A 27,715-nucleotide genomic window follows, 5' to 3' on the forward strand; every position below is an offset into this window, starting at 1 on the left:
AAATGTACTGATTATAAGGTTTGGGGAAACCTGCAGTCAGCTGAGACTGAAGAAGTCACTTGGATGAGTGACGAAACGTTTCTCCCACAAAACGCTACGTCCAGATGAACAGATTCAACTTTTGGAGATTTACTTTCCTGGATGATTGAGAATGCATCAAGACATCTCCCTGTCACCACTCCACTTCTGTCAGCCTTTAAATGAACCCTGCTCAAGTCTGTCACTTATATTTTGAGCCAAAAGCAAAAACTGATGTTCAGTTGTTTAGAAAGACACAACATTTCTGAAAGCACTCAAAACTTTTTCACATTTGTCTTATGCACATCCTGAACATTTAGGAACTAAAGAAAGTTTCAAACATCAAAGATCTGAAATATAGAAAAATGAAAAGCTGCAGTCAGTGAGCTCACCTCAGAGTCTCCAGTCGACAGTTTTTACTCTCCAGTCCAGCACACAGAAGCTTCACTGCTGAATCCTGCAGCTCGTTTCCACCGATGTCCAGCTCTGTCAGATGGGAGGGGTTGGACTTCAGAGCTGAGGCCACAGCTTGACAATGAGTCTCTGAGAGTCCACAATAAGTCAGTCTGTAATTAGAAAAAAAGGTAAAATGTGTTATTATTAAAGAACAGACTCTGAGAAAGGAAGGGGAAGGTGTTTATGTCCTTTAGGACTGGTGCCATGACAATAGAATCATAGACAGTCGTTGATCAGGGACATAGACATGTTCATTCAGTGGAGGCCCTTCTATCTACCATTGTTTACACCCATCTGTGAAGATTCTCAGTCATCCAGGTCATCGTAGTCAAAGGAGTTTGCAAAGAAGAGCGTCTGGACTTCTTTAAGTTGCTTGAAGACGTTTCACCTCTCATCCGAGAAGCTTCTTCAGTTCTAAGGTCAAATGGCCGAGAGTCCCAGATTTAAACCCAGTGGGAGTATCCCCCAAGGAGGACAAAGGACCCCCTGGTGATCCTCTAATCACATGCGCCCAGGTGTGAAAGCGGGTGTGGGATCTAATCAGCCAGGGTTTCGGGTGAGCTCATTGTGAAACCTGGCCCCACCTTGTCATGTGAATTCCTGAGGTCAGATGGCCCAGGATGTGAGTGGGCGTTAAGGCGTCTGGGGAGGGAACTCAAAACTGGATTATAGATGGCAGACAGTTTGTGTCGTAAACCACCGCCTCTGTTTTTGAACAGAGGTGGTGGTTTATGACACCAACTGTCGTAAACCACCAACTGTCGTAAACCACCGCCTCTGTTTTTGAACAGAGGTGGTGGTTTACGACACCAACTGTCGTAAACCACCAACTGTCGTAAACCACCGCCTCTGTTCAAAAACAGAGGCGGTGGTTTACTGACACCAACTGTCTGCCATCTATAATCCAGTTTTGAGTTCCTCCCAGACACCTTAACGCCCACTCACATCCTGGGCCATCTGACCTCAGGAATTCACATGACAAGGTGGGGCCAGGTTTCACAATGAGCTCACCCGAAACCCTGGCTGATTAGATCCCACACCCGCTTTCACACCTGGGCGCATGTGATTAGAGGATCACCAGGGGGTCCTTTGTCCCTCCTTGGGGGGATACTCCCACTGGGTTTAAATCTGGGACTCTCGGCCATTTGACCTTAGAACTGAAGAAGCTTCTCGGATGAGAGGTGAAACGTCTTCAAGCAACTTAAAGAAGTCCAGACGCTCTTCTTTGCAAACTCCTTTGATTGTTTACACCCCCCTCGCCCGAATGCTAACGGGAGCTCTGCACTCAACCACCTTGAACTTAATACACATGCACTTAAAGCATCCTCTCCTGGTACTGTCCTACCAGGGTCTTGATGCATACTCAGTCATCCAGGTAAGTAAATCCCAAAAGGTTGATTCCGTTCATCGAGATGTTTTCAGTGGGAGAAACTTTCCATCACTCATCCAAGTGACTTCTTCACTCTCAGCTGCCTGCAAGTTTCCCCAACCATATAAACAATAAAATGCACAAGGCCTGACACTAGCACCACTGAATGAACAATGGGCTGGGCGGTCTGTTACTTGATCATTAATATGTCAGTTCTCATGACTATTGATCAATGTGTGCCTTTTGATTTGGTTCACAGACACATGTCTGTAATTAAGCTCACACACACCCACACACATCTCCCATTTTGACCTAAGGACTTCCACGCCATATTCGGAACAGATGTTTCTGTATACTATGTGGGCCACTTGGTTACGGCGTTCCATGTATGTCATGTCTCCTAGCATCTTGCATCCTACTGTTATGTCCTTTATTATCTCAGTAGCATCTTTATACAGAATGCACCTGGGGTCTTGCCTGATGTGATAGACCCCAGCTTATATGGATCGTGATACAGAGGCCTGTCCTTCCATGATGGTTCCTCCTCTACCTCCACATTCTTGGGTTTCTGCTGCCTGAGGCATTCACTGAGTACGCTGTCAGTTGGGGCCATCCTCCCCATGTATTCATGGATGTTCATTGCCTCATCCTGGACCATGGTGCTGACACTCACCAGTCCCCGGCTTCCTTCCTTCTGCTTAGTATACAACCTTAGGGTACTCGACTTAGGGTGAAACCCTCCATTATTGGTCAGGAGCTTCCTCATCTTGATGTCGGTGGCTTCTATCACCTTCTTTTGCCAGCTTATTTTCCCAGTAAGGTACCTGATCACAGGTAGGGTAAAGGTGTTGATAGCCCGGGTCTTTTTCTTACCGTTCAGCTGACTCCTCTGGACTTGTCTGACCCTTTGTATTTACTTGCAGTTGCAGCTTTCCTAGCGGCGTCTTCATCCCACTTGCCTGTGGGATCCCCCAGGTCCTTGTAGCTGTCCTCTATGTTTGCAATGTTGCCTTCTGATAGTTTTTTCCCCTCAGTTCTGACTACCTCTCCCTGTTGATCTTGTCTAGCCATTCCAGGATCCGGGTGTGGGGCATTGAGTTATAGGCACTGAGTATAGGCATTTAGTTGAGTTGAATCAATCAATCCAGGCATTGCGCAGTTTGGTCGGCCTAGTCTTGCACTCTCGGCTGACTACTCAGTCTACCAGAAGCTGGTGTTTTGTGCCTCTGGTATTCTTGCCAATTCCATTCTGTAACATTTGACACTGAGGCATGTGTCCACTACAGGATGTAAATTGCATCCAATTTCCTAATGTATTACATGCTGCAAGATTTCCTCTCAGTGAGTATTTGGTGAATTGTAAAGTCCTACATTCAGAGACTTTTGGTGGATCCTTATCCTGTTAGAAATGTTCCACCAACTATATAGTTCTGTCTGAAATGATGTTGGTAATGTCAATGTGGCAGGAAAGGAAAGATTCAGCCTTCATAACAACATAAATTAGGAAAAATTACTAAACAGTAAAATGTCTCTGTGGAGTCTAAACTCAGACCCCGCTGACTCAGAGACTTATTCCCGTGAAGGAAAAAACAAGGCAACAGCGATCGATCGATTTACTTGCGCAAGGGAGGCCTCGGTCGCTATCTCAGGAGCGCACTTTGAATCCTATCACAAATGACCTCGACTCCGGCCTTCGCTCGCTGTCTTTTATTGGAAACTGTCACAATAAACAATAGTTTACACAAGTACCTCCCCTCATAAACCCCCCTTGGTTACAAAGACAAGGCACTGTGTGTGTGTGTATGTGTAAGCATGTGTATGCATGTGCAAGAACGTGTGTGTGTGTGTGTGTGTGTGTGTGTGTGTGTGTGCATGCATGTGAGAATGTGTGTGTGTCTGTGTGTCTGTGTGTCTGGCTTCCTGATCACAACTGTTTCTAACAACATCCTTGGTCATAAAGAGGGTAATCTCCCCCACACCCAATATATGGCTCAATTCCTTTATTGGTTCACCATACACAACAGAGTGAAGCCATAATAAGGGCAGGAAGCTTACCAAACATCAAACAAACCTTCACAAGGGATGTGCTTGTGATAAAACACTACAGAACCTCGAGAGGCTGGGGAGGGGGACAAAGAAATTCATTTGATCACAGAGTTGAAACAATGTAGAGATGGTAAGCATAGAAATGACAACATTTAACAATTCACTTTAACATTTCCCTTCTGTTTGTTATTTTTATCCTCCAAATTATTCCTGTGTAGTATATTCTCAGCCATGCACCACTTGTTTGACATTTTCAGCGCAGGCGTCATTTATACACAGGCTTCTGTCATGTCATTCATTTCATATTGTTGCAAAAGTAACAAATTCTATACAGTCTAACCATGTCCTGCCTGTCTCTTCCATTGTTTCCCTAAGTCTTGGTTTTACGGTCCCATTAGTTGTCTATACCAACTCTGCTCTTTGTGGGTGATTTGAACAATGATGTTTTAGTGTTATCACTAGATGCTGTGCCATTAATCCAATCACTTAATTTACAAAGTGTGGACCATTATCACTATAAACGGTCTCTGGAATCCCATGTTCCGGGATGATATTCTTACATATTGTTTTGGCAACCGAAATAGCATCTGCTTTCCTAGTTTGGACGATTTCTACCCACTTTGAAAAAGGGCACACTATCACTAGACAGTACTTATAGTTATTACAGTTGGACAGCTCTATAAAGTCCATGTGAATAACTTGACATGGGTGACTGGGTCTGGGGAATTTCCCTCTCTTAGGTCTCAAATTACCCTGAGAATTATGCTTGCAACATATCACACATGACGTACATTTTTTTTTTTTGAAAAGGTATTAAATCCTAGAGTATAGAAATGTTGCTCTACTGCTGCCATCATCCCTCCTGTTGAGACATGGCACGGCCCATGGCTCAAAAATAGCAGCAGTGTTATACAAATTCTTAGGCAGAATTGGTTTATCACTCAGATAATAAACACCATCCTGCAAGCTCGCCCCTTTTGTGAGCCACAACTGTTTTTTTCTGCAGCAGGTGAGTGGGCCCGCATGTCTGCCAAAAAGATAAGATAAGATAAGATAGCCTTTATTAGTCCCACACGTGGGAAATTTGTTAAATCTCGTGTAATAGGCAATGTCTGCTGGTGTTGCACTGCTAAAATGTGAACACCATGTGTTCCTAAAGCTGCCTCTTTTGTGATCTTATCTGCAAAAGCATTCCTTAATGCAACTGGATCTTTCCCTCGGGTGTGCGCTGCACATTTACAAACAGCGATTCTACTGGGCAATAATACTGCCTCCAGCAGATTTTGCAGGATTTACACGCTTCCGTTAAAGCTACTATTTCATCTGCTTGAGCAGATGTAGCTGAGATATAATATACTAAGTGTGAACATTCTCAAAACTGTATTGTATATAGTTTTCTTTTTTTTGTGTAAATTTAATTTTTGTAAAACTAAGGTTCCACATGTCACTGTTGAAGTGGGGCATTAATTAGTGTGACACCACTTGTAAACATGCTGCATGTGTGGGGGTTCCCAGCCAGAGCTGCATGGACTCCACACTGGTAAGGCACACTTTCTGTAGCTCCTCTCCCTATACTAAATTATACATTTATATTTGGTGTATTTTTCTATAATAAGTATTAGTTCTTTTGGCTAAAAGCTCCAAAAGTGATTTTGATTACTTTGAACGAGGAAAACAGTAATTGGAACTGCCTTTTATCTGTTATACCATCCGGTTATGTGTTCCTTACTTGTGCTAAACAGGGATGAGCAGAGGCCTACCGTTGCTGTGTGACACTGATTTTCCTGCTCCACTTTGTGTTTTAGGTATGTGTAAATGTATAGGTTTTGTTTTATGTGTATAATGAGTTCATGATCTGAGGCTGCACACTGAATAGTATTTTCAGCCATAGTGGGAAAAGTTAAAGTGGTTTGAATATGTATTGTGTAATTGATCCATCTTAGTGGGGATTTAAATATTACAAGTTATTATTAGTGGCTTATTTCTGACTACACCTTGCTTCATATTTGTCTCTGTTTCACCCCACTATAACATTTAATTTTAAAGTGGCTATTGAGAGAAACCACACTGTTGTTTTGATAGATTGTATTTTCTTTTATATATTGTAAACAGAGCTGCATGGACACCATACTGGGATGAGCAGAGACCTGCTGTTGCTGTGTGACACTGATTTTGCTGCTGCACTTTGTCTTTTAGAAAATAAATCCAGTTTCCAGCCAGTCTGTGTCTGTCGTCACAACGCAGTCAACCGTTCGAAATCTGATACATAAAAGTGGTGCCGTGACCCAGATGCATCTGATCAGCCGTTGTCGATCGCTGAGGTTGAGCTGGACACTTCTGACACCTGTGATATCAGCAAAAGACATTTCTCCAAGATACATTTGTTAGAGTTTAACTGGGCTACATTTACATGTGTTGTATTTTCCTGGGTGATAAGCACTTTCGTATTTTTCTTGTTTCCAATTGTTTTTGTAGTTATTGTTAATTTCCTGTGAGTAACATGACTGGTAGGGGCCAAGGCTCGTTTAACCTTTTCACACCAGTTGCTGGGAGGGGTTGGAGACTGTTTGGGGCAGATGAAGATAAGGACAGATCCATAATGTCTCATGATGAGCCATCAGAATCAGATGACATTATTCAAAATAATGCTCATGGGCGCCAGCTTTCAACCCCTGCTTTGAGTGATGACAGCACACACAAGGAGCTACGTGAGCTTATTGGTGAGCTGGGGACTCAGATAGGTGAATCAATTGCTAGTCGGTTATTATCCAGTGAAGTCCCGCTTGGTTCAAACCAGACAGCTCTAACTGAGTCCCCCAAAGTTAAGGGCCCTGATACTACTCTCGACTTGTCCAAAATGAACCTAGTGGTCAGGCAAGATATCGAGGTGATGATGCAGATAAGTACTCTGTTCATGAGTGGATAGATATGATGGAAGTGTATTTGCAGAAGAGAGGTTTGTCTGAAGCCATGCAAGTGGATGAAATCCTGAACCATCTCCTCGGCAGAGCTACATACATTGTTAGGGTGGGTTTGAAAAGTAACTCATCTTCTGGTGCAGTGACCAACCCTGAGACCATCTATGCCATACTCAGGCGTTATTTTAGTGAGAGCCCTGGCTCTTGTCAACCATTGGCTGACTTCTATGCCACATAAGCAGTTGTAAAAGAAACACCAGTAGACTATTGGGTGAGACTTAACATCACAGCTGAAGCGGCTGATAGGCACTTACAGCGCCAGGGAGGCAAAATGGAGAACATGGAGGCAGAAATAGCCATGATGTTTATCAGAAAATGTCCTGATCCCAGCCTCGCCTGTGTCTTCAAATGTAAGCCCATTAGTAAATGGTCAGTAATGGAAGTTCAGGAAGCCATTGATGGACATCAAAGAGAGTGCCATGTAAAAAAGAAGAGTCTGAGCTCTGCCAGACCACATCCCCTCCTAGTGGCCACTGCAACACCCACAAGTGAATCACCTCAATTTGAACTGAACCATGCCCAAGTAGGTACAGTAAAGTGTTCCCAAGATAACCCAGTTAAGACCACTGGAGTTGTCACTTCAGATTCAAGTGCTCTGGACCGTGTGCTCAGTATGCTAAAGAGGGTGCTAGAGCGCACTAACCAGCCTGCCCCTCCCATAATCAAACCACAGCCTCCAGTCTCAGCCAGGTTTCCTTCATGCCAGGTTTGTAGTAATAGCTCACACTCTACACACACTCACTGCATGAGAGAAAGGAGATGTCTAGGTTGTCTGGAGGTTGGGCATCAGAGAAAAGACTGCCACAGAGCAACTGAGCCCATTATCCAACAAAGCAGTCCCCAGGGAAACTAGGATTCTTGCACTTGAGAGGGGACAGGGTGAGCGAGGAGTGTGAGACCCTCAATCCCAGTGATGACTGTATACAAAGAAAGCCTGAAGTGTGCTCCACCTGGTACTGTTGTACTTTCCCAGAACATAGTAAGACTTGATGAAGCAGACAGCCTGTTTTACACGAATGCATTGGTGAATGATAAAGTCTCTTTGCAGGCTCTTCTTGATACAGGTTCCATGGCGTGTACTTTGAGCGAAGAGGCGGAGCAAGAATTAAAGAGGGCTGGGGTTGCACTGGAATTAAGTGACATACGCACTGACATTATGCTAGTGGGCTGTGGTGGAGTTCACGTTAAACCCAAATGCATATGTGAGCTGAAGATGGAGGTGTATGATTGTACGTGCAAAGTCCCTGCTCTAGTCGTCCCTGGTCAGAAAGATCAGTTAATTTTGGGGACAAATGTCATCAAACACCTTCTCAGACACTTCAGGCTGTCTCCCCATTTTTGGCAAGTCCTGAGAAAACCCGAATCAGCAGAAGCGCCCGAAATAGTATAGTTTCTGAATATGATGTCTGGCATTAATAGGTGGAGGGGTGACAAAATGCCAGATGTCATTGGCACTGTCAAACTAGCTCAGGCAGTGACTCTACTCCCCAAGCGAAAACACCTTGTATGGGGCAGACTGCCAGCATCATCACCCCTCTCTGAGGGCAGTGCCATTCTGATTGAACCATGAAAATCTCAGACTCATAAGAAAGGTGTCATTGTCTGCAGAACTGTGGTTTCTATGAGTGGCGATAGGTGGGTCCCTGTTCGAATCCTAAACACCTGCGATAAACCTATCACACTGAGACGAAACACTAAGGTGGCAGATGCCTCCACTTGTGTAGCTGTTGAAGATCTTGAAGTAGCCTCTGATCAAAATCCAGGTGAGACACTTAAAGTCCAGAGCCAGACAGTGTGTAGCGACACACATAGTAGCTCTCCCTCCTGCTCTAGCTTTCGTGACAGCCTGCAGAAGGTGGGGTTGGAAGAATTAGATCTTGACTCTTGTGAAGTCTCAGACCACTGGAAGGCACAGGTACTACAACTGATCCACAGATATGAGGATGTTTTTTCCAAGAGTAAACTAGACTGTGGGCTGGCAAAGGATTTTGTCCATTGCATCCACCTGTCTGATGACCGGCCATTCAGACTTCCCTATCGACGCGTCCCTCCAGGGCAGTATCACAAGTTGCGACAGGTGCTCACAGAGATGGAGGAGCGTGAACTGATCCGCAAATCCAACAGTGAGTGGGCGTCTCCACTGGTACTGGTATTGAAAAAGAATGGAGATCTCAGAATATGCGTGGACTACCGCTGGTTGAATGCACGCGCAATCAAGGATGCCCATCCATTGCCCCACCAGTCAGACTGTCTGGCAGCACTGGGAGGTAATGCAATTTTCAGTGCCATGGATCTCACCTCTGGTTTCTACAATATTGTGATGGCAGAGGAGGATAAAAAACTAACGGCATTTACAACACCAATGGGGCTCTACGAGTTTAACAGACTCCCCCAAGGCCTGTGCAACAGTCCGGCAAGCTTCATGCGTCTCATGATGGGCATATTTGGTGACCAGAACTTCCTAACCCTGCTGTGCTACTTGTACGATTTGCTTGTTTATGCACCCAGTGAAGCAGAGGCTCTCAGGAGGTTAGAGATTGTGTTTAGCAGACTATGTGCTCATGGACTGAAGCTAGCTCCTAAAAAATGTCATCTGCTTAGGAGGAGTGTGAGATTTTTGGGTCATGTTGTGACTGAAGGTGGGGTTTCGACTGATCCTGACAAGGTTAAGGCGATCACTGCTATTTTAGAGGCTGACCTCATGATGGAGGATGGGGTTACGCCATCTCAGAAGAAGGTAAAGTCATTTTTGGGCATGGTAATGTATTACCAGCATTTCATACAAGAAATGCTGGTAATAGGCCCCTTTTCACCCTGACTCCTGCTCCTAAAGGGAAAAAAGTAAACGCTCGAGGTGCTGCTTCTTTCCAGAGGCTCAGCCCAAGTGACTGGAGAAAGGAACATGTTGACTCGTTTTAACACCTGAAGGCTGCACTCCTTGGCTCCGTTGTGCTTGCTCACCCTGATTTCAACAAACCATTTATCTTGTCAACAGACGCTTCACAGGACGATTTGGGTGCTGTATTGTCACAGGTCCAAGAGGGCGAGAGTAAAGCATGTCCTGTTGCATTTGCCAGCAAGGCCTTCACCCGTGCACAGAGAAACTATCCCGCCCATCATCTTGAGTTTCTGGCACTAATTTAATTCTGTGACAAATTTAGCCACTGGCTAAAGGGGCATAGCTTCACAGTCTGGACAGACAATAACCCTCTAACATATATTCTCACAAAGCCTAAGCTTGATGCATGTGAACAAAGGTGGGTGTCAAAGTTGTCCCCCTACAATTTCAGCATCAAGTATATTCCTGGCAGTAAAAATGTCGTTGCAGATGCACTGAGCAGGCAGCAGTTCATTTGTAACTGTGTTAGTCAGAGACTCATGAGTGAACCCTATGCAACTCTGTTAGAGGAGTCACAACAAGTCAAGGAAATCTCAGTTCAGGATGCATTCAGCCTCAGTGCCAACCACCAAAGTGTTGAGTGTTTAGCCCCTGCAGAGAGTCTAGGATGTTGTTTCCTGACTAATGATGACGTTTCCACAGTTTTCACAGGTGGGAACAAGGTCCAAAACAGAGAGCAATCTCCTGGTTGTCTCAAGAGCTAGATCAGCTTCCCTCACTAGGCCAGAACACCTTGTCTGCCTTCTCACTTCAGGAGCTACAGGAGGAGCAGAGAGCAGATGTGACACTGTCTCAAGTCATTCCGTTTGTCATACGTGGTCGGCGCCCATCACGTAGAGAAAGAGCTCACCTGTCATATAAAGTGCAAAAGACAATGAAACAGTGGGAGAAATTGAAAATGCTGGATGGTATTCTGTACAGAGTGAGTAAAGACCCGCTCACTGGCAAAAAGCGCCATCAGTATGTGACTCCATCTACATTAATCAGTCAAGTCCTGTCAGGTGTCCATGATGATGCTGGCAATCAGGGTCGAAGCAGAACTCTGTATCTAGCTAGGCAGAGATTTTTCTGGATCAACAAGGAGCATGACATCCGTGAGCATGTCAAGTGCTGTAAACATTGTGTTATCAGTAAGACACTTGAACCTGAAGGAAGGGCCCCTCTAGAAAGTATTAAAACTACCAGTCCTCTTTAGCTTGTCTGCATAGACTTCTGGTCCGCAGAAGATCACAAAGGCAAGAGTGTGGATGATTTAGTAGTGACTGATCATTTCACCAAGATGGCCCATGCTTTCCAGTGTTCAGATCAGACGGCAAAAGAACTTGCGCGCCAGTTGTGGGACAGATATTTTTGCGTCTATGGCTTCCCTCAAAGGATCCATTCAGATCAGGGTGCCAGTTTTGAGAGTGAGTTGATTCAAGAGTTGCTGCAGGTAGCTGGAGTGCAAAAGTCAAGAACAACACCTTATCACCCTATGGGTAATGGTCACACGGAAAGTGGCCTCAAATGCTACAGACATTGACTTTTATCTACAACTGTACTACTCATGAGTCCATGAAATAAATCCAGTTTCAACATGCAAAATGCCTGCTCTGACACGGTTTTGTAAACGGACTCAGGCGCAGACCAGGAGACCTTTGCAGAAACTGATAGTGCGTTTATTTACAGTGGTGTCACCGGGTGATTATATATATACAAGGTGCTCGGGGAAGGGGTCCGGGGCTCCAGGGGGGGAAGGGTCCAAAACCACACTCTGCTCTTTCAACCAACAATCCCACTCTTTTCCACTCCAGTTGCTCCTCTCGCTCACTCGGGGGTACAAGGACGGGTCCGGGGGGAATCTACGCACACACACAGAAAATCCAATTAGCACTAGATCACAAGGAAACTCACAGACTAGGCAGATTGCTGAAGCACTAACGCGGGTGACTCAACGTTCCAGCGACGAGTAGTGTAGGTCTGCCATCTTAAAAAGCCCTTCTGATTGTAGTAACCAGCGCCAGGTGTGATGATGAGCACAGGTGTGTGGGCCAGGGGCGGAGCCCACAGTGAGCACCGCTGTGGCCGGGGAAAGAGGGAGAGAGAGAGAGCACAAGAACAAAACACATGTTGCCTAACATGGAATCAGCCGGTGAGGCACGGGGACCGTGACATGCTCTCCCTCTGGAGTCCAGCTTAGACTATCTGGCATTGCTAAAGACTCACTATACATCATCTCTAACAGTGGTTGATTCACTTCAGCAAAATTCGGCACCCAATAATGAAAGAAAGTGTACTTTATTGATCCCCGTGGGGAAATTCCTCTCTGCATTTAACCCATTCACTCAGTGAAGCAGTGGTCAGCCTTTGGGCGCCCGGGGAGCAGTAGGGACGGTACCTTGCTCAGGGGTACCTCAGGGTAGCTGTTCAGGGGAATCGAACCCCCGACCTTCCGATCATGGGGCCACCACTCTACCTACTGAGCTATCCCTTCCTCAATAGTCACTTCCCCAATAATTGGACAATCCTAGAAATTGCATCATGTGTTTCTTTGTCACTGGCCTAGGAGCTGCTAAAATAGCTGCTTTCCTCTCTTGGTGTATGCTTTTCCCTGCTGAACTGAGCTGGTGACCTAAGAATTTCACCTCCTTTCGTACCCACTGTAACTTCGAAAGTGGTGTTTTAATCTGTTTTTGCTAGATGTGTCAGTAGTGCTATAGACGTAGTTTTACAATTTTTTTCTGAGTCAGACGCTATCAAAATATCATCAACATAAACTAGTATCTGTGAGTGGGACGGTATTATGAAATCAGACAGGCAATTAGTAATTGCCTGCATAAAAAGAGTAGGGCTGTCACAAAAACCTTGTGGTAATCTAGTGTGGGTGTATTCTTTACCTTGGTATGTAAATCCAAACCAACCTTGCGAGCTCTCATGCACTGGTATGGAAAAGAAAGCATTACTCAGATCTACCACTGTGAAATATGTCATGCCTGGTTTTATCTGATTTTACAAGGTATGTATGGAGGACCACAAGAGCCGCGTGCATCGAAATAAAAAATTCTGTGCTTAATTAATGAATTGTAGAATAAAATCTGCATTTGTAAATTCATTTTTGAATTAAAATTTAATAAACTGATTTTTAAAATGCTTTTTAAGTCTTCATTTCAAAAAACATTTTCGAATTCCACTTTACTAAACTTCATTTCAAAAAACATTTTCAAATTCCACTTTAATAAACCTCATTTCAAAAATATATTTTGAATTGCACTTTAATAAACTGCATTTCAAAAACCTTTTTTCAATTGCACTTTAATAAACTGCTTTTCAAAATCCATTTCCCTATCCTGTTCGTTTAGGGATTAACATGTGGATTAGCAGTTGGATTAACAACTTCATTTTAAAAATCCTGCTGCTATTCAAATTAGCCACACTGTGGGATGTAAGGAGCTCTCTGATTGGCTGGTCAGACACAGGCTGTCTGCCAGCCTGGATTTTTCTAGCTCATAGCTTCGCCCTGCTAAGAAGCGTGTGTGCTTGTACAAAGGCCGTTCAGCCTCGGGATTTACACTCGGCTCGACACAGATATGTGAAGAATGAAGGGACCCTGCAGTGAAACGGAGAGCCCAACCTCTGACTGAGTGCCTGTTTTCACAGTCTGACCACCTGTTGAAGTAGGGTTGCCAACTCCCTGAAAAATAAATAAGGGACACCTCGTGGCCAGGGCCGGGCGACCCAGTTGTCTTCACCCTTGCCAGTGTGGTGAATTTTGTAGCTCTTTTTTTTGTGTGTGAAATTATTTTTTTTAACCATTTGACTTGAAGTTGATTTAAGTAGATGCATATTCTTTGTGATATGAACACATGGGAAACAAATGATCATTTAGCCATTTATTTTTAGCTCAAAATGACAACATTAACACAATAAAACAGGTCTCTTTCTTAAACAGAAGCCTGTCATGCTTAACTTTTGAGAATATAAGTAAATCTTTCTTTAAGAGAACTGTCCTGCTGAACTTAAAATTATATAAATTAATAGAAAACAATAGAAGGAAAAACATTCTTGTAACAGTGCACATTTAGTGCATTTAGTACAATTGGCTTCAGTTGAGGTATTATTTCAGCTTTTTTAATGCTAATGAGCTGCTCCCGTTTGTAAACCCGCTTCTTCCCATGATTACGCATCATAACTTATCATCATTATTCATCTACAGTATGTATTACTTTTATGTATTAGTCATCTATTTCTTGTAATCATCTATCCTTGCAGTTGTTTATTACACAAAATAAATTATATTATCACACTTCTGGCCACATAGCGCTGATATTCACTGCACATGCCCATATTAACCTTAATCAGAGGGTTTAAAAAAAACAAACCAATGTTTACATACCATATCTGCTTCTGCCATGGCCTGGTGGACAAAAAATTGGTTAAGGGTTCCCCGAGCTTTCACGCCCCTCATGTTCTTCATGTGCCCACCATTAGAAGCATGCCTATGGAAAAAGTGCGCCGGCACACAGTGCAGTGCGCTTTATAGGTCTTGTCGTGCACTTTTCCAGCCAGGTGTTTTCCTTTTCCCATTCCTCCCAGTACTTTTGCAGCCTTATTTTTCTTTCTCTGAGGGGAACAAACCTTACTGCTCTAATGCTGGGCTCACACTGTGCGATCTTTTTTGGTGATCTGCCCGATTTTGGCCTTCATCGTGCATCGTGTAGTATACGTGGGGTAACGAGAAGCGATTAACATCTCACGACCAGCTCCCGATCATCAATCGCTCGTGAGGGTGTCACCGCAGCCACTCACACTGCTCACGCGCAAACACGTCAATGTCGGTGAAAAAGACGGAGCAGCACGGCTGTGCAGCGTGTGATCTGGACACAGGCATGGAGGCACAACTTGTAGAACTTTGGAAAGCTCATCCGAACCTTTTCGATGTGGCATCACAAAATTATCACGACCACAACAACCGTGTAAATAGATTTACATTGCTGCTCAATCACAGCTGCCTGATCAATGTTTTTCATTAGCAATTTAGCAAAGTTGATGGTGGTGGTGTGCGTGTCTGTGTGAGTGAAAGACAGAGAGGGAGAGCGAGCGACAGAATTTCTGTTATAACCTTCATTTTATGGAGGCACAGTATGAGCACTCAGGTCGCATCAGAGCATCGGGCGGTATAGTGTTAGACCCTGCATCGTGACCTATGAACTTATAACCTCCGAGAGTCAATCGTGCAGTTTGAGCAGGAGCTCAATAACGTGATTGAAAAAATCGCGCAGTGTCTGCCCAGCTTTAGGTGTACTGTCGTCTGAGACTTGCACCACAGTGTCGGCGTTTGTTTCCCTGTTGGCCATGCTTCTTGTTGTGGTCATCTGTTGTTTTCCGGTATTTTCTCCGCAAGCGACCTTTCCTCGACCAATGAGATAAATGGTGTATCTGAATTGTCATACTCGAATTGTCATGAGTGTGCTATCAGCTCATTGGTCACAAAGCAGGAGAGGGGCTGGGAATTATGTTTTCAAACAAAGCGTTAATTCCATTAAAAGTTACAGACTACTTTTGATTCTCACTGTATTACAGGACAAAGTGCGTCCCTTATTAGCTCAATACAGGACGTGTACTTTTGTCTCTAAATACGGGACGATTCCGTTTTTTAACGGACGGTCGGCAACCCTATGTTGAAGGTAATGTGCTAACGTGGCTAACGCTAGCATCACCATACATAGCCCTGCTATTTTAAGGTCATTGTAGCTTATGAACGTTTTACTTCGCAGCTGTACGAGCTAGCTACGTGTTTTGTAAGCTGCTGTGCTCTTCACAAATAAAGCTGGAAGCAGCTCAGACTGTTAGAACCAGCACTGAGCCCTGTTACATTTATACGGTGTTAGAGCAATGGCTGCAACCTACAGCCTTTAAACTAGCGATTAAAATGCTGACAGTAAACTCGTCAATCCAGATGTTAACACATTACTTTATGATACTTAGAGTTAAAACAACTGAGACAGGCTGATTAAAATAACAGCTGTCAGTTCTCTCATTCCTTATATCAAGACTGGAGATCACATTGCTGATTTCAGTTCATTTAATATGTGAGTGCACAGATTCATTCTCAACTGGACATAAATGATGATCAAAGGTTGTATATATGATGAAGTCATCAAATCCCAGCCTCTAACACAGTGCGCTGAATCTTAGCTTTGAATGTCCAGTATATTCTAATCAGTGCAATTTAAGCATTCACTGAACCTACTGTTAGAGTGAATTGTTAAATGTTGTCATTTTTATGCTTAAATGTTGTCATTATGGAATTCACAGAAAGTGAAATTCCTTTCTGTGATGAAAGGAATTCCACTGCCCCTGTTCTGGGTAAGGGGCTGTAGTCTTTTATTACAGACATCCTTGTGAAGGTCCTTTTTGATGTCAGCTTCCTGCCCAGCAGGAGGACACACACACACACACACACACACATATGCATACAGTGCCTTGTCTTTGTAATCAAGGGGGTTTATGAGGGGAGGTACTATTGTTTTGTGTGAACTGTGTTCTCAATAAAAGGCAGCGAGAGGAGGCTGGATTTGGGGTCATTTTCGTGCTGGACACAGATGAGGCCTCCCTTGCACAAGTAATCGATCGATCGCTGACTGTCTTGTTTTCTTTCATGATGAATAAGTCTCTAGAATTTGTGGGAACACCGACGCAACACCTACAGTATCTACACCTGTGTGGCACATGTGTGGTAAAGACACAGATAATGAAATTTAATTATTAATACAATATACATCATGAAAAACAAAAGCTGAAATTGATTCAGTTTAGGCCTTAAATTATGTGATATATACTGTAAATGATTTTCACAGAGGTCTTAAAGTAGTTAAATCACTGCTGATAGTCTGGTTGTTTATATTTTCACATTTTTGTGTCTGTAGGTCTGTTTGATGACTATTTGGACTCCTCTGGGAGATGAGGACACACCTACATCTGTTCCATACTGCAGCCATGGATGGTGTTACAGCTCTGAGGCAGCTTTGGGCCATCAGACGCACACACTGGAAAACCAGCACCTGGACTTCATGCAGGAGAGACGGCCTCAGTGATGTAGGTTCATAATTATTATTCATAATTAAATATTATTATTATTATTATAATTATTATTATTATTATTATTATTATTATTATTAATAATAATAATAATAATAATAATAATAATAATGGATATGTATTTATATACAAAATAATACTAGGAGCTAATTTAATTTAGAACACATTTCAAAATAACACATTCTTAGAAATTATTATTGAGCTCATCCTTTAAATTCTTTGAAATGAAAACACATTTGAAATGTGTTATTTTCCGTGCTTTTCATTTGAGATCTTTAATAACCTACAGAAACCCTGGTGTATTTCTGAATAATAAATCTGCTGCTCTATGCTGATGATGTTGATGAATCAATTTGGACTCACCGAGCCTTTCTGCAGTTCCTCATAGCTGGAATCAGTCTCAGTAGTCCCTGACCTGATGCTCTGTACTTTTGCAGGTCCAACTCATCCAGAACCTCCTCTGACATCTGCAGCATGAAGGCCAAAGCTGAGCAGTGGATCTCAGAGAGTTTCTTCTTTGATCTGTTTTCTGACTTCAGGAACTCTTGGATCTCCTGAAATAATGAGAGATCGTTCATCTCCATCAAACAGTGGAAGATGTTGATGCTTCTATCAGGAGAGGATTCATCACTGTTCATCTTCTTTAGGTTGTTGATGACTCTCTGGATGGTTTCTGGACTGATCTCTGTCTGACCCAGCAGACCTCCTAAGAGTCTCTGGTTGGACTCCAGACAGAGGCCATGAAGGAAGCGAACAAACAGGTCCAGGTGGCCATTTTTACTTTGGAGGGATTTCTCCAAGAATCTGCTCAGAAGGATGTCCAGAGAGGGGAAGAAATTATTATCAAAGTGATGAAGAGTTTCCAGAGATGAAACAAATCGAACAACCCAAAAAATCTTCTCTTTAAATGACTCTGACAAGATGTGCTTTAGCACCTTTGTCTTCCTGTTGGTGTGACAGTGGAACATGTAGACTGCAGCCAGAAACTCCTGAACGCTCAGATGAACAAAGCAGTAGACTGGTTTCTGGAAGATCACACACTCTCTTTTGAAGATCTCTGTACAAACTCCTGAGTACACCGAGGCCTCTGTCACATCCAGACCACACTGCTCCAGGTCTTCTTGGTAGAACATGATGTTTCCTTTCTCCAGATGTTCAAACGCCAGCCTCCCCAGCTTCAGAAGAACTTCCCTGTCAGCCTCTGTCAGCTCCTGTGGACTCGTCTCATGTCCCTCATGGTACTTGTTCTTCTTCCTCTTTGTCTGAACCAGCAGGAAGTATGAGTACATGTCAGTCAGGGTCTTGGGCAGCTCTCCTCTCTGCTCTGTAGTTAACATGTGCTCCAGAACTGTAGCAGTGATCCAGCAGAAGACTGGGATACTACACATGATGTGGAGGCTCCTGGATGTCTTCATGTGGGAGATGATTCTGCTGGACAGCTCTTCATCACTGAATCTCCTCCTGAAGTACTCCTCCTTCTGGGCGTCAGTGAAGCCTCGTACTTCTGTTAGCCTGTCAACACATGTAGGAGGGATCTGATTGGCTGCTGCAGGTCGGGAAGTTATCCAGACGAGAGCCGAGGGAAGCAGATTCCCATGGATGAGGTTTGTCAGCAGCTGGCTGACTGATGACTTCTGTGTGACATCAGACACCAGCTTCCTGTTGGTGAAATCCAATGAAAGTCTGCTTTCATCCAGGCCGTCAAAGATGAACAAAAGCTGAGAGACAGCCAGCTTCTCTGCTGTGACCTTCTGTAATGTTGGATGGAAAACATGGAGCAGCTCCAGAAGACTGTACTGCTCATCTCTGATCAGGTTCAGCTCCCTGAATGAAAGCAGAACCACCACACTGACATGTTGGTTCTCCAAGCCCTCTGCCCAGTCCAGAGTGAACTTCTGCACTGAGAAGGTTTTTCCAACACCAGCCACGCCGTTGGTCAGAACCACTCTGATGGGTCTCTGTTGGTCAGGTAAGGCTTTAAAGATGTCCTGGCACCTGATTGGAGCGTCATGGAGGGCGTCCATCTTGGAAGCTGTCTCCAGCTGCCACACCTCATGTTGGGTATGAACCTCTTCACTCTGTCCCTCTGTGATGTAGAGCTCAGTGTAGATCCTGTTGAGGAGGGTTCTACTTCCTGTTTCATCACTTCCTTCAGTCACACGTTCACATCTCCTCCTCAGACTGATCTTATGTTCATCTAAAACCTCCTGCAGACCAACATCTGCTGAAAGAAAGTAAAACAGAAAGAAAACTCTTCAATGTCTGAACAACACAACAAGAAGTCCAGTTTTCAGAAACGAGTCCATCAGCAGACAGATGTTCAGTCTTACTTTGTACACAGCTGCTCTGACTGGCGGTCTGCAGTCCAGCTCTGGTTCTGGATCTTTCGCCACACTGGGGACAGGAGGAGTCTCTTGATGAAGCAGACTGGTCCCAGTATGAGGAGATGCACTGTCTGCAGAACCAGTGTCCACAGCTGGTAGAGACTTTATCCTTCAGGACGTCCTGACATAAAGCACAGCAGGACAGCTGCTCCTCCTCACAAACACGACTCTTCTTCCTCTCTCTGTGAACACATTTATCACTAAAATCATTTACTGAGTGTTGCTAAAAATGTCAAAATTTAAAAGACAGTGCAGAAGTTCCTCTACTGATAATGTGTGAGGGTCGCAGATACCAACAGACTCAATAAACTGATCAAGGCCAGTAATGTTGTGGGTATGGAGTTGGACTCCTTTAAGGTGGTGTCGGAGAGACGGATGTTGTCCATGATAAAGACAATGTTGGATAATACCTCCAACCCACTCCATGACATGCTGGTCAGTCACAGGAGCACGTTCATTGTGAGACTGAGAGTACCAAAAATCACCACTAAACGACACAGGAAATCACTGCTGCCAGTGGCCATCACTCTGTACAACTGATCCACCTATCACACTGTACACTGCAATAGCTACACCCTTTTTGCACGTTCTTTTTTCTTATTCAGCTATTTATCAATAAGTGACCACCCAGCTTGCCCCTGCGGGCAGTATATCCTTCAAGCTCGGATCCTCTACCAGAGACCTGGGAGCTTGAGGGTCCTGCACAGTATATTAGCTGTTCCTACGACTGTGTTCTTCTGGACAGAGAACTCCGATGTTGTTCCCGGGATCTACTGGAGCCACTTGCTTAGATTGGGAGTCACTGCACCTAGTGCTCCGATTACCACTGGGACCACCGTCACCTTCACCCTCCACATCTTCTTGAGCTCTTCTCTGACCCCTTGGTATTTCTCCAGCTTCTCGTGTTCCTTCTTCCTGATATTGCTGTCATTGGGAACCGCTACATTGATCACTACGGCCGTCTTCTTCTGTTTGTCTACCACCACTATGTCCGGTTGGTTACCCACCACCATTTTGTCCGTCTGTATCTGGAAGTCCCACAGGATCTTAGCTCGGTCATTCTCCGTCACCCTTGGGGGCGTCTCCCATTTTGACCTCGGGACTTCCAGGTTATACTCGGCACAGATGTTCCTGTACACTATGCCGGCCACTTGGTTATGGCGTTCCATGTATGCCTTGCCTGCTAGCATCTTGCACCCTGCTGTTATGTGCTGGATTGTCTCTGGGGCATCTTTACACAGCCTGCACCTGGGGTCTTGCCTGGTGTGATAGACCCCAGCCTCTATGGATCTTGTGCTCAGTGCTTGTTCCTGTGCTGCCATAATTAGTGCCACTGTTGCTTTCTTTCAGTCCAGCTTTGTCCAGCCACTGATAGGATTTCTGGGCATCAGCCACCTCCGCTATGTGCTGGTGGTACATACCGTGCAGGGGCCTGTCCTTCCATGATGGTTCCTCGCCTTCCTCCTCTTTCTTGGGTTTCTGCTGACAGAGCACGCTGTCAGTTGGGGCCATCTTGGTGATGTATTTGTGGATGTTCCTTGTCTCATCCCGGATTGTGGTGCTGACACTCACCAGTCCCCGGCCTCCTTCCTTCCGCTTAGCGTACAGCCTCAGGATGCTGGACTTGGGGTGAAATTCTCCATGCATGGTAAGGAGCTTTCTTGTCTTTATGTCAGTGGCTTCTATCTCCTCCTTTGGCCAGCCTATTACCCCAGCAGGGTACCTGATCACAGGTAGGGCGTAGGTGTTGATGGCCCGGATCTTGTTCTTACCGTTCAGCTGACTCCTCAGGACTTGCCTGACCCTCTGCAGGTACTTGGTGGTTGCAGCTTCCCTAGCGGCCTCTTCATGGTTCCCATTCGCCTGCGGGATCCCCAGGTACTTGTAGCTGTCCTCTATGTCTGCAATGTTGCCTTCTGCTAGTTCAATCCCCTCAGTTCTGACTACCTTCCCTCTCTTTGTTATCATCCAACTACACTTCTCCAGTCCGAATGACATTCCAATGTCATTGCTGTATATCCTGGTGGTGTGGATCAGTGAATCGATGTCTCGTTCACTCTTGGCATACAGCTTGATATCATCCATGTACAGGAGGTGGCTGACAACTGCTCCGTTCCGTAGTCGGTATCCGTAGCCAGTCTTGTCAATGCTCTCACTGAGGGGGTTCAGGCCTATGCAGAACAGCAGTGGGGACATAGCATCTCCTTGGTAGATCCGCACTTGATGGTGACTTGTGCTATGGGCTTGGAGTTGGCCTATAGTGTTGTACGCCACATCCCCATTGAGTTCGTGATGAAGGCTCTTAGGGTCCTGTTGATCTTGTACAATTCTAGGCATTCCAGTATCCAGGTGTGGGGCATTGAGTCACAGGCCTTCTTGTAATCAATCCAGGCAGTGCACAGGTTGGTCAGTCTAGTCCTGCAATATCGGCTGACTGCTTGGTCTGCCGGTAGCTGGTGTTTTGCGCCTCTGGTATTCTTGCCCATCCCTTTCTGTGCCCCACTCATGTATTGACCCATGTGCCTGTTCATCTTAGCCGCTATGATGCCTGACAGGAGCTTCCACGTGGTGCTGAGGCAGGTTATTGGTCGGTAGTTGGAGGGGACCGGTCCCTTCTGGGGGTCCTTTAGGATCAGGACTGTCCGGCCTTCGGTTAGCCATTCTGGGTGTCTCTCGTCAAGTAGCAGCTGGTTCATTTGTGCTGCCAGGCGCTCGTGGAGTGCAATCAGCTTCTTCAGCCAGTGGGCGTGAACCATGTCAGGGCCTGGTGCTGTCCAACTCTTCATACTGGAGACCCTTTCTTGGATATCTGCCACTGTGATGGTTGCTGGACCCTGTTCAGGAGGTCGCTGTGGTCTGCCCTCAGATCCACTAGCCACTGAGCATTGCCGTTATGGGTTGCATCTTTCTCCCATATGCTTTTCCAGTATTGTTCTGCCTCCAGTTTTGTTAAACCTGAGAAGACACCTAAAGAAAGCTCAGGCCGATCCAGGAAAGAAGGACAACTGCTGCCTCAGCGAAAACCCGTAGTGATCCCGTACCCGTCAGGCGTATCTGAACAGTTGAGATGCATTTTTTCTAAACACCGGGGTCATAATTTTTCCTGGAAAACAGAAATATGTAAAGGAGCTAATCACAGTTCTCTGACCTCGTTGGTCCAGGTTCGTCACTGAAGCCTGGAGGTGGATGTTTGGACCAGTCACTCCTCACAGATGGGCAGCTGGATCCTGCAGACTGTGACCTCTGACCTCTGCAGACACAAAGATGTTTCGTTCAATGATAAATTCTTTGATAAACTCATTGAAGCAGGTCTGATCACACAGACTGCAGATAATGTAGCTGTTTCCTGTCAGTAACAGTCCTCTTAGATTAGAGTTCAGCTTTTTACAGGAAAACTGGACAAAACTGATTTTTGTTACAAATTCATTTTCATTTCCTCTCAGCTCACAAACACAGTCAGAAATCAACTAGAATCAACACTAATTATAATGTAAGTGCAGAATTATTTCTGTTAACTCAGTGAGTTCAGCTCTCTGACCTCGTTGGGCCAGGTTCAGCACTGAACCTTGGAGGTTTCTCTTTGGACTGGTCACTCCTCACAGATGGACAGCTGGATCCTGCAGACTCTGCTCTGTCCTCCTCTTCCTCCCTCATCATCTTCTCGTGGACTTCAGCCAGTCTGAGAGGTGAACCACAAACACTCAGTGAGTTCACATTAACAGAAGTGACTTCACAAGAGCAGAGTAGAAAAATCACTGAAAGAAGTAACTCTGCTGGTGCTTTCATTCCAGAAATATACTCACACAAACAAAATACTGGAAAAAAAAAATTGTGATTTATGGAGCGGCAGATTTGAGAAGCAAGGAAACTCCCAGAGAGGCGTTTATAAGGAAGTTGGGATGAAACAAAAGCAGAAATGGAGTCTGGACTTTAGAAACTGTTGTTTTTAGCTGAGCTGTGTCCTTAATCCAATCAGAAGTGAACAGTTTGCTGCAGAGCAGGAAGCCTCTTTGTGACAAACTCATGTTGCACTTTATCAGCTCCATGTTCCTTCTTCTACTTGTTTTAACTGGAAACTTTGACTTCCTGCTTCACTACGGTGAATAACTGCACTTCTTTAATGATTTGTTTGGAGCTTAATTTGCACATTCATTTAGATATAATCCGTGTCCATGAAATTCATTATTTGTCTCTAAATGTTCCACTGACTGCAGCAATATATAATAAATCAAAAGGCTTCACAGTGTGTAGGCCCACTGTGGGTCCTGAATAATTTCCATGAAAAACCTTTAAAGTGTCTGATAAAAGTTCTACAAGTCCTCTTGTTCTCACAAGTCTGAGCTCCTCACTGAACTTCTGCTTCATACCAACAAGTCTAAACCTGCTGCACTGACAGACAGGTGAGCTGCTACCTGGAATCAAGGAGTCAAGGAGGCAGATTTTCACAATATGTTGTCTGACATGACCTCAGTCTGCTGAAAATGAGCCAATGTGGTGGAGTTGTCCTGTGCTCTGTGGGGCTTGGGGCTTGGTGCTTGCGTTGCTGTGGGCCCTGGTCTGGATACGCCCAGGCCCCTTGCCCTTGGTGGATTTTGGGGAATGGAGGTACAATGGGGGTCAGCTGTTGAGCATGTGTACTTTGCACACTCTCATAACACATACATATAGGGCCTTGGGGGTAGATACACTGAAGGATGTCCAGAGGAGGGTCTATTTATTTAGCCTCAGCCCTGGCTCACCACACATACTATTAGGCACTTAAATGAAGAAACCACTGTCTTTTCTCTGTCCCTATTCTGATCTCAGGAGTCCTAAAGTATGTCTAAAAAAATCTAACACCGACAACAAAAGCCTGTCAGTCCAACAAACCTTATCGTGTAGTTGTTCTGATATTATTATTATTACTATCATTAGCAGTAGTATTGGTAGTAGTAGTAGTCGCAGTAGTTTTTTAAAGCTGTATCCCAAGGATGGTGAGGAAGAGAAGTCTAACTTTACCTTCAGAATATAACAGCAGCCTGCATGAGCGTCTTTGTGAGAGTGTTGTCTGAGTGTCACTAAACTAACTGTCACTGAAACCTGAGTGATAAACAGTTTTGAACTGGTGTGGTTACTGTTCATTTGACACTTCCACTGACTGCTGGGCAACAATTTGTGCTGATACTGATACAGTCTTTTTACCACAGGCCTGATCAGCTGATAGAGATAATAAACCCTTTATGTCAAACTAAGTGATTTATGACCCTAAGAAGTAATAAAACTTTATGATGGTCATAAAATTATCATATAAATAAAATGATTATATTAATAAAAATATTAATATTATATTAATAAATTATGATATTTAATAACTCATTAATTTCAATAATTAAAAAATATTTGAGTATTAAAAATAAAGTATCATCAATAGCATTTTCTCATTTTTTAAGCAATTAAAAAAGTTTACTTTTTTAAATGGGCTAAAAATAAATACCATCTGTTCTTGGGCCAGTGAGTGTGTGTGCGCACCCCGCGCCTATGTGTCTGTGTGCGCACGCGTGTGTATCTGAGCGCGCCTCTGAGCTCACCTGAGTCTTTGGTGTGCTCAGAGGCAGTAAAGTACATGATTAATTCGCTAATCCAGAAACACCAGCAAGATGTCTGTCAAGGATGTGAGATCTCCCACCCCTCGCAGAGATGACATTCTTGTCTTTTCCCTTTAGAAAAATATTACTTTTTCCGGTACTATAATGAACTCTGTAAAAGATTCTGGAATGGACATTTCACAAGCTCCTTGTTGCAAATTTTGCGGCTGGAAGGCTTTGCACCACCAGCAGGTAAAGTCAGAGGCGTTTCTCAGGCATATCTCTTTGAGCTCAGAGATGGCCACGACATAGAGGGCACTCTGGAAGAAATCGATGCCAGCGTCATGGAAGTGACCAGGACCGTAATTCACAAAGTGCTCGAGGAGAAATACACGCTGTGGCTCGACTAGTAATCTTTTTTTTTTAGATAAATAAATGTTTAGCTTTGTTTGTTGGAAAAGGTTTTACAAAATCAATGTTAAGATTAGTTTTTTTTTTTTTTACCTCAATCAAATGTATTGTTTTTATTACAGCAAAAAAGTAGTGTTTGGAAACTCACTACATCAAATAAAACTTTCTTGGAAAAGCATCGCAACAATCGATGTTATCATTTGTTTTACCCCATCAAATAAAATATTTTGGAAACTCATTACATGAAATAAAACCTTTTTGGAAAAGCATTTCAAGAATCAATCTCATTATTTGTTTTACCCCGTTCAAATGTATTGTTTTCATTACATCAAATAAGATATTTTTGGAAACTCATTACATGAAACTAGTAACCAGGTTGATCATCAAATAAAACCATATTTAAACATAACTTCAAAGATCACACATGACTGAGCAGATTCTATAGAAACAAGCTTATTATGACCCATCTCACCCTGGTAGTTTTGGCGGTGTGCAAAAATTGATTAAAAGCGTACAGGATGAAACTGGTACAAAGATTAACATGCGATCAGCTTGAGAGTTCCTGTCAGAGCAGGACGTTCCAAGCGGACTTGTGCAAGCGTTATCCCAGCATAATGATGGCTATGAATATTTACTTAGTGTTATTGATGTTTTCTCTAAAAAAGTTTATGCACGAGTCTTGAAAAACAAAACAGGCATTCAAGTCACTAAGGCTTTTGACTCTGTCTTAAAAGATAGCCAAATTCCTCAAAAGCTACAAACAGATAGTGGTAAGGAATTTTTTAATTCCAGTTTTCAATCTTTAATGAAAAAGTATGGTATAAATTATTTTGCTATTTTGAGCGATCTAAAAGCCTCAGTCTGTGAAAGGTTTATTAGAACTCTTAAAAGTAAAATGTATAGATATTTCACAGCTGTAAATACACTTAGACATCTCCGATGTGTTACAAGATTTATTACACAGCTATAACACTAGTTATCATATTTCCATAAAAATGTCCCCCAAAGAAGTAAATTCAGACAACACAACGCTAGTATTTCAAAACCTGTATGGTACTTCTTCTATTCCTTGCAGAAATAAGCCCATGAAATTTAAAAATGGAGATCACGTGAGACTGTGTAAAGTTAGAGGTGTGTTTGATAAGCGGTATGAGCAAACCTTCACGGATGAGATATTTACTATGGATCAGTGCATACCTAGAGATCCTCCTGTTTATTACCCTCAAACACAAGCTTGAATGTATTTAAAAATAACACCAGTAGCAGCTTCCATGTTGATTTGGCCCACCATCTCAATCTCGATGGGGCCTGGGAGGTGGCTCTCACTAAAATTTCATATCCCTATATATGGCTTATTCTCCCGATTGATAAGGCTTATTTTGAATGGAGGAAAAAGAGTGATGCAGAGCAGAAGACAGATGGCGTGGTTAAGATCTATTTTCTCAAAATTGTTTAGAATTGTCACTCCGTTCATAAAGCGGGGTGTGAGCGTTGCAAAACCTCATTTGAAGTCTGCTGTCAAGAACATAGCATCAGATGTGCTGTCTACAGATGTCAGTAAGTTCAATCACTCGGACACAGCGGAACGCCAAGAGGGCTCTGGGCTAAGCATAATTTCACGTAGACCCTTAAAACGTCCTCCGGGTCAAAGACTGGCAGAGTTTAAAAAGCCGAGAAAAACTGTCAAAAAGATACAAGCGGGTAAAAGAGTCAGACGTAAAGGATGCAAGTCTAAGCAAGATATTATCTAAAAAAAAAAACTAAGAACAAGCAAGAATGTCTTTACTTCACGAACGATCGAGCGGGTGCACCTTGAGTGAATTGGATCTGTTTACAGCACCGCTGACTCAGTGTCCAATCGAGGACCAATGTTATTCAGAAATTTTACCAGTAACAGCGCTCACTGATCGGGGACCTCTGGAATTTTACGTACCTGGAAACGGGCTGCATTACCTGGATTTAAATGACACATTGCTGAGTTTAAGGCTTAAAATAACAAACCAAGACGGTACTGATATTGATGCAGACGCTAATGTCGGAATTATAAATTACCCTTTAAATACCATTTTCTTGTAAAGTGACGTGACATTGGGCGACAGATTTCTCAAGCCAGCTCAACTCACCCGTATAGGGCCATAATCGAGACATATTTAAATTACTCAAGAAAATCTGAAAACTCAATTTAGCGCCGGTCTGTTTTATAAAGATACTGCTGGCGGCATGACTCTCATGGTGAAATTATGAACAGGCATCAGCGTGGTCACCTATACTGTCCTTTAGTCCTGGAGCAGCAGGAATACCAGTTAATCTAAAATCTCTTTTTCTCTCTAAAACAAAGTGACAGCAGACTGACTAAAAGACAGAAACCTTATTTAAACACCAAATATTCACCGGCGTCACTTCCTGATCCAGGATTCAACAACGATCTGCAGAGTTATTCCATTACTGTGAACTATGGAGCAGCAGATTTGTGCTGGAGATGATCATCTGACACTGATATCAGGAAAGTGAAG

General features: G+C 43.8%; 1 protein-coding gene across 1 annotated transcript; it reads right to left on the reverse strand.

The window, feature by feature from the left end:
* Positions 1–406: 406 nt before the first annotated feature.
* On the reverse strand, positions 407–27,715 carry LOC116330518 (protein NLRC3-like). Its single transcript, XM_039603242.1, has 6 exons — positions 27,594–27,715; positions 22,766–22,906; positions 22,376–22,477; positions 19,174–19,409; positions 17,207–19,067; positions 407–584 (listed from the first exon to the last, which is right to left on the reverse strand). Exons 2-6 carry the CDS (start codon positions 22,882–22,884, stop codon positions 407–409), a joined length of 2,496 nt encoding a protein of 831 aa, XP_039459176.1. The 5' UTR covers positions 22,885–22,906; positions 27,594–27,715.

This window comes from Oreochromis aureus, linkage group 3, assembly GCF_013358895.1.
Source record: "Oreochromis aureus strain Israel breed Guangdong linkage group 3, ZZ_aureus, whole genome shotgun sequence".
NCBI classification, from domain to species: Eukaryota; Metazoa; Chordata; class Actinopteri; order Cichliformes; family Cichlidae; genus Oreochromis; species Oreochromis aureus.

Bases quoted from the DNA above. Each gene is read 5' to 3' on its own strand.
- LOC116330518 (XM_039603242.1), bottom strand. From the start codon at position 22,884: ATGATGAGGGAGGAAGAGGAGGACAGAGCAGAGTCTGCAGGATCCAGC. The intron at 19,410-22,375 runs GTCAGAGAACTG...ATGTGTTCACAG, and splicing joins GACGAACCTGGACCAACGAG to AGAGAGGAAGAAGAGTCGTG. The intron at 19,068-19,173 runs GTAAGACTGAAC...ACTTTCTTTCAG, and splicing joins TCAGAGCAGCTGTGTACAAA to CAGATGTTGGTCTGCAGGAG.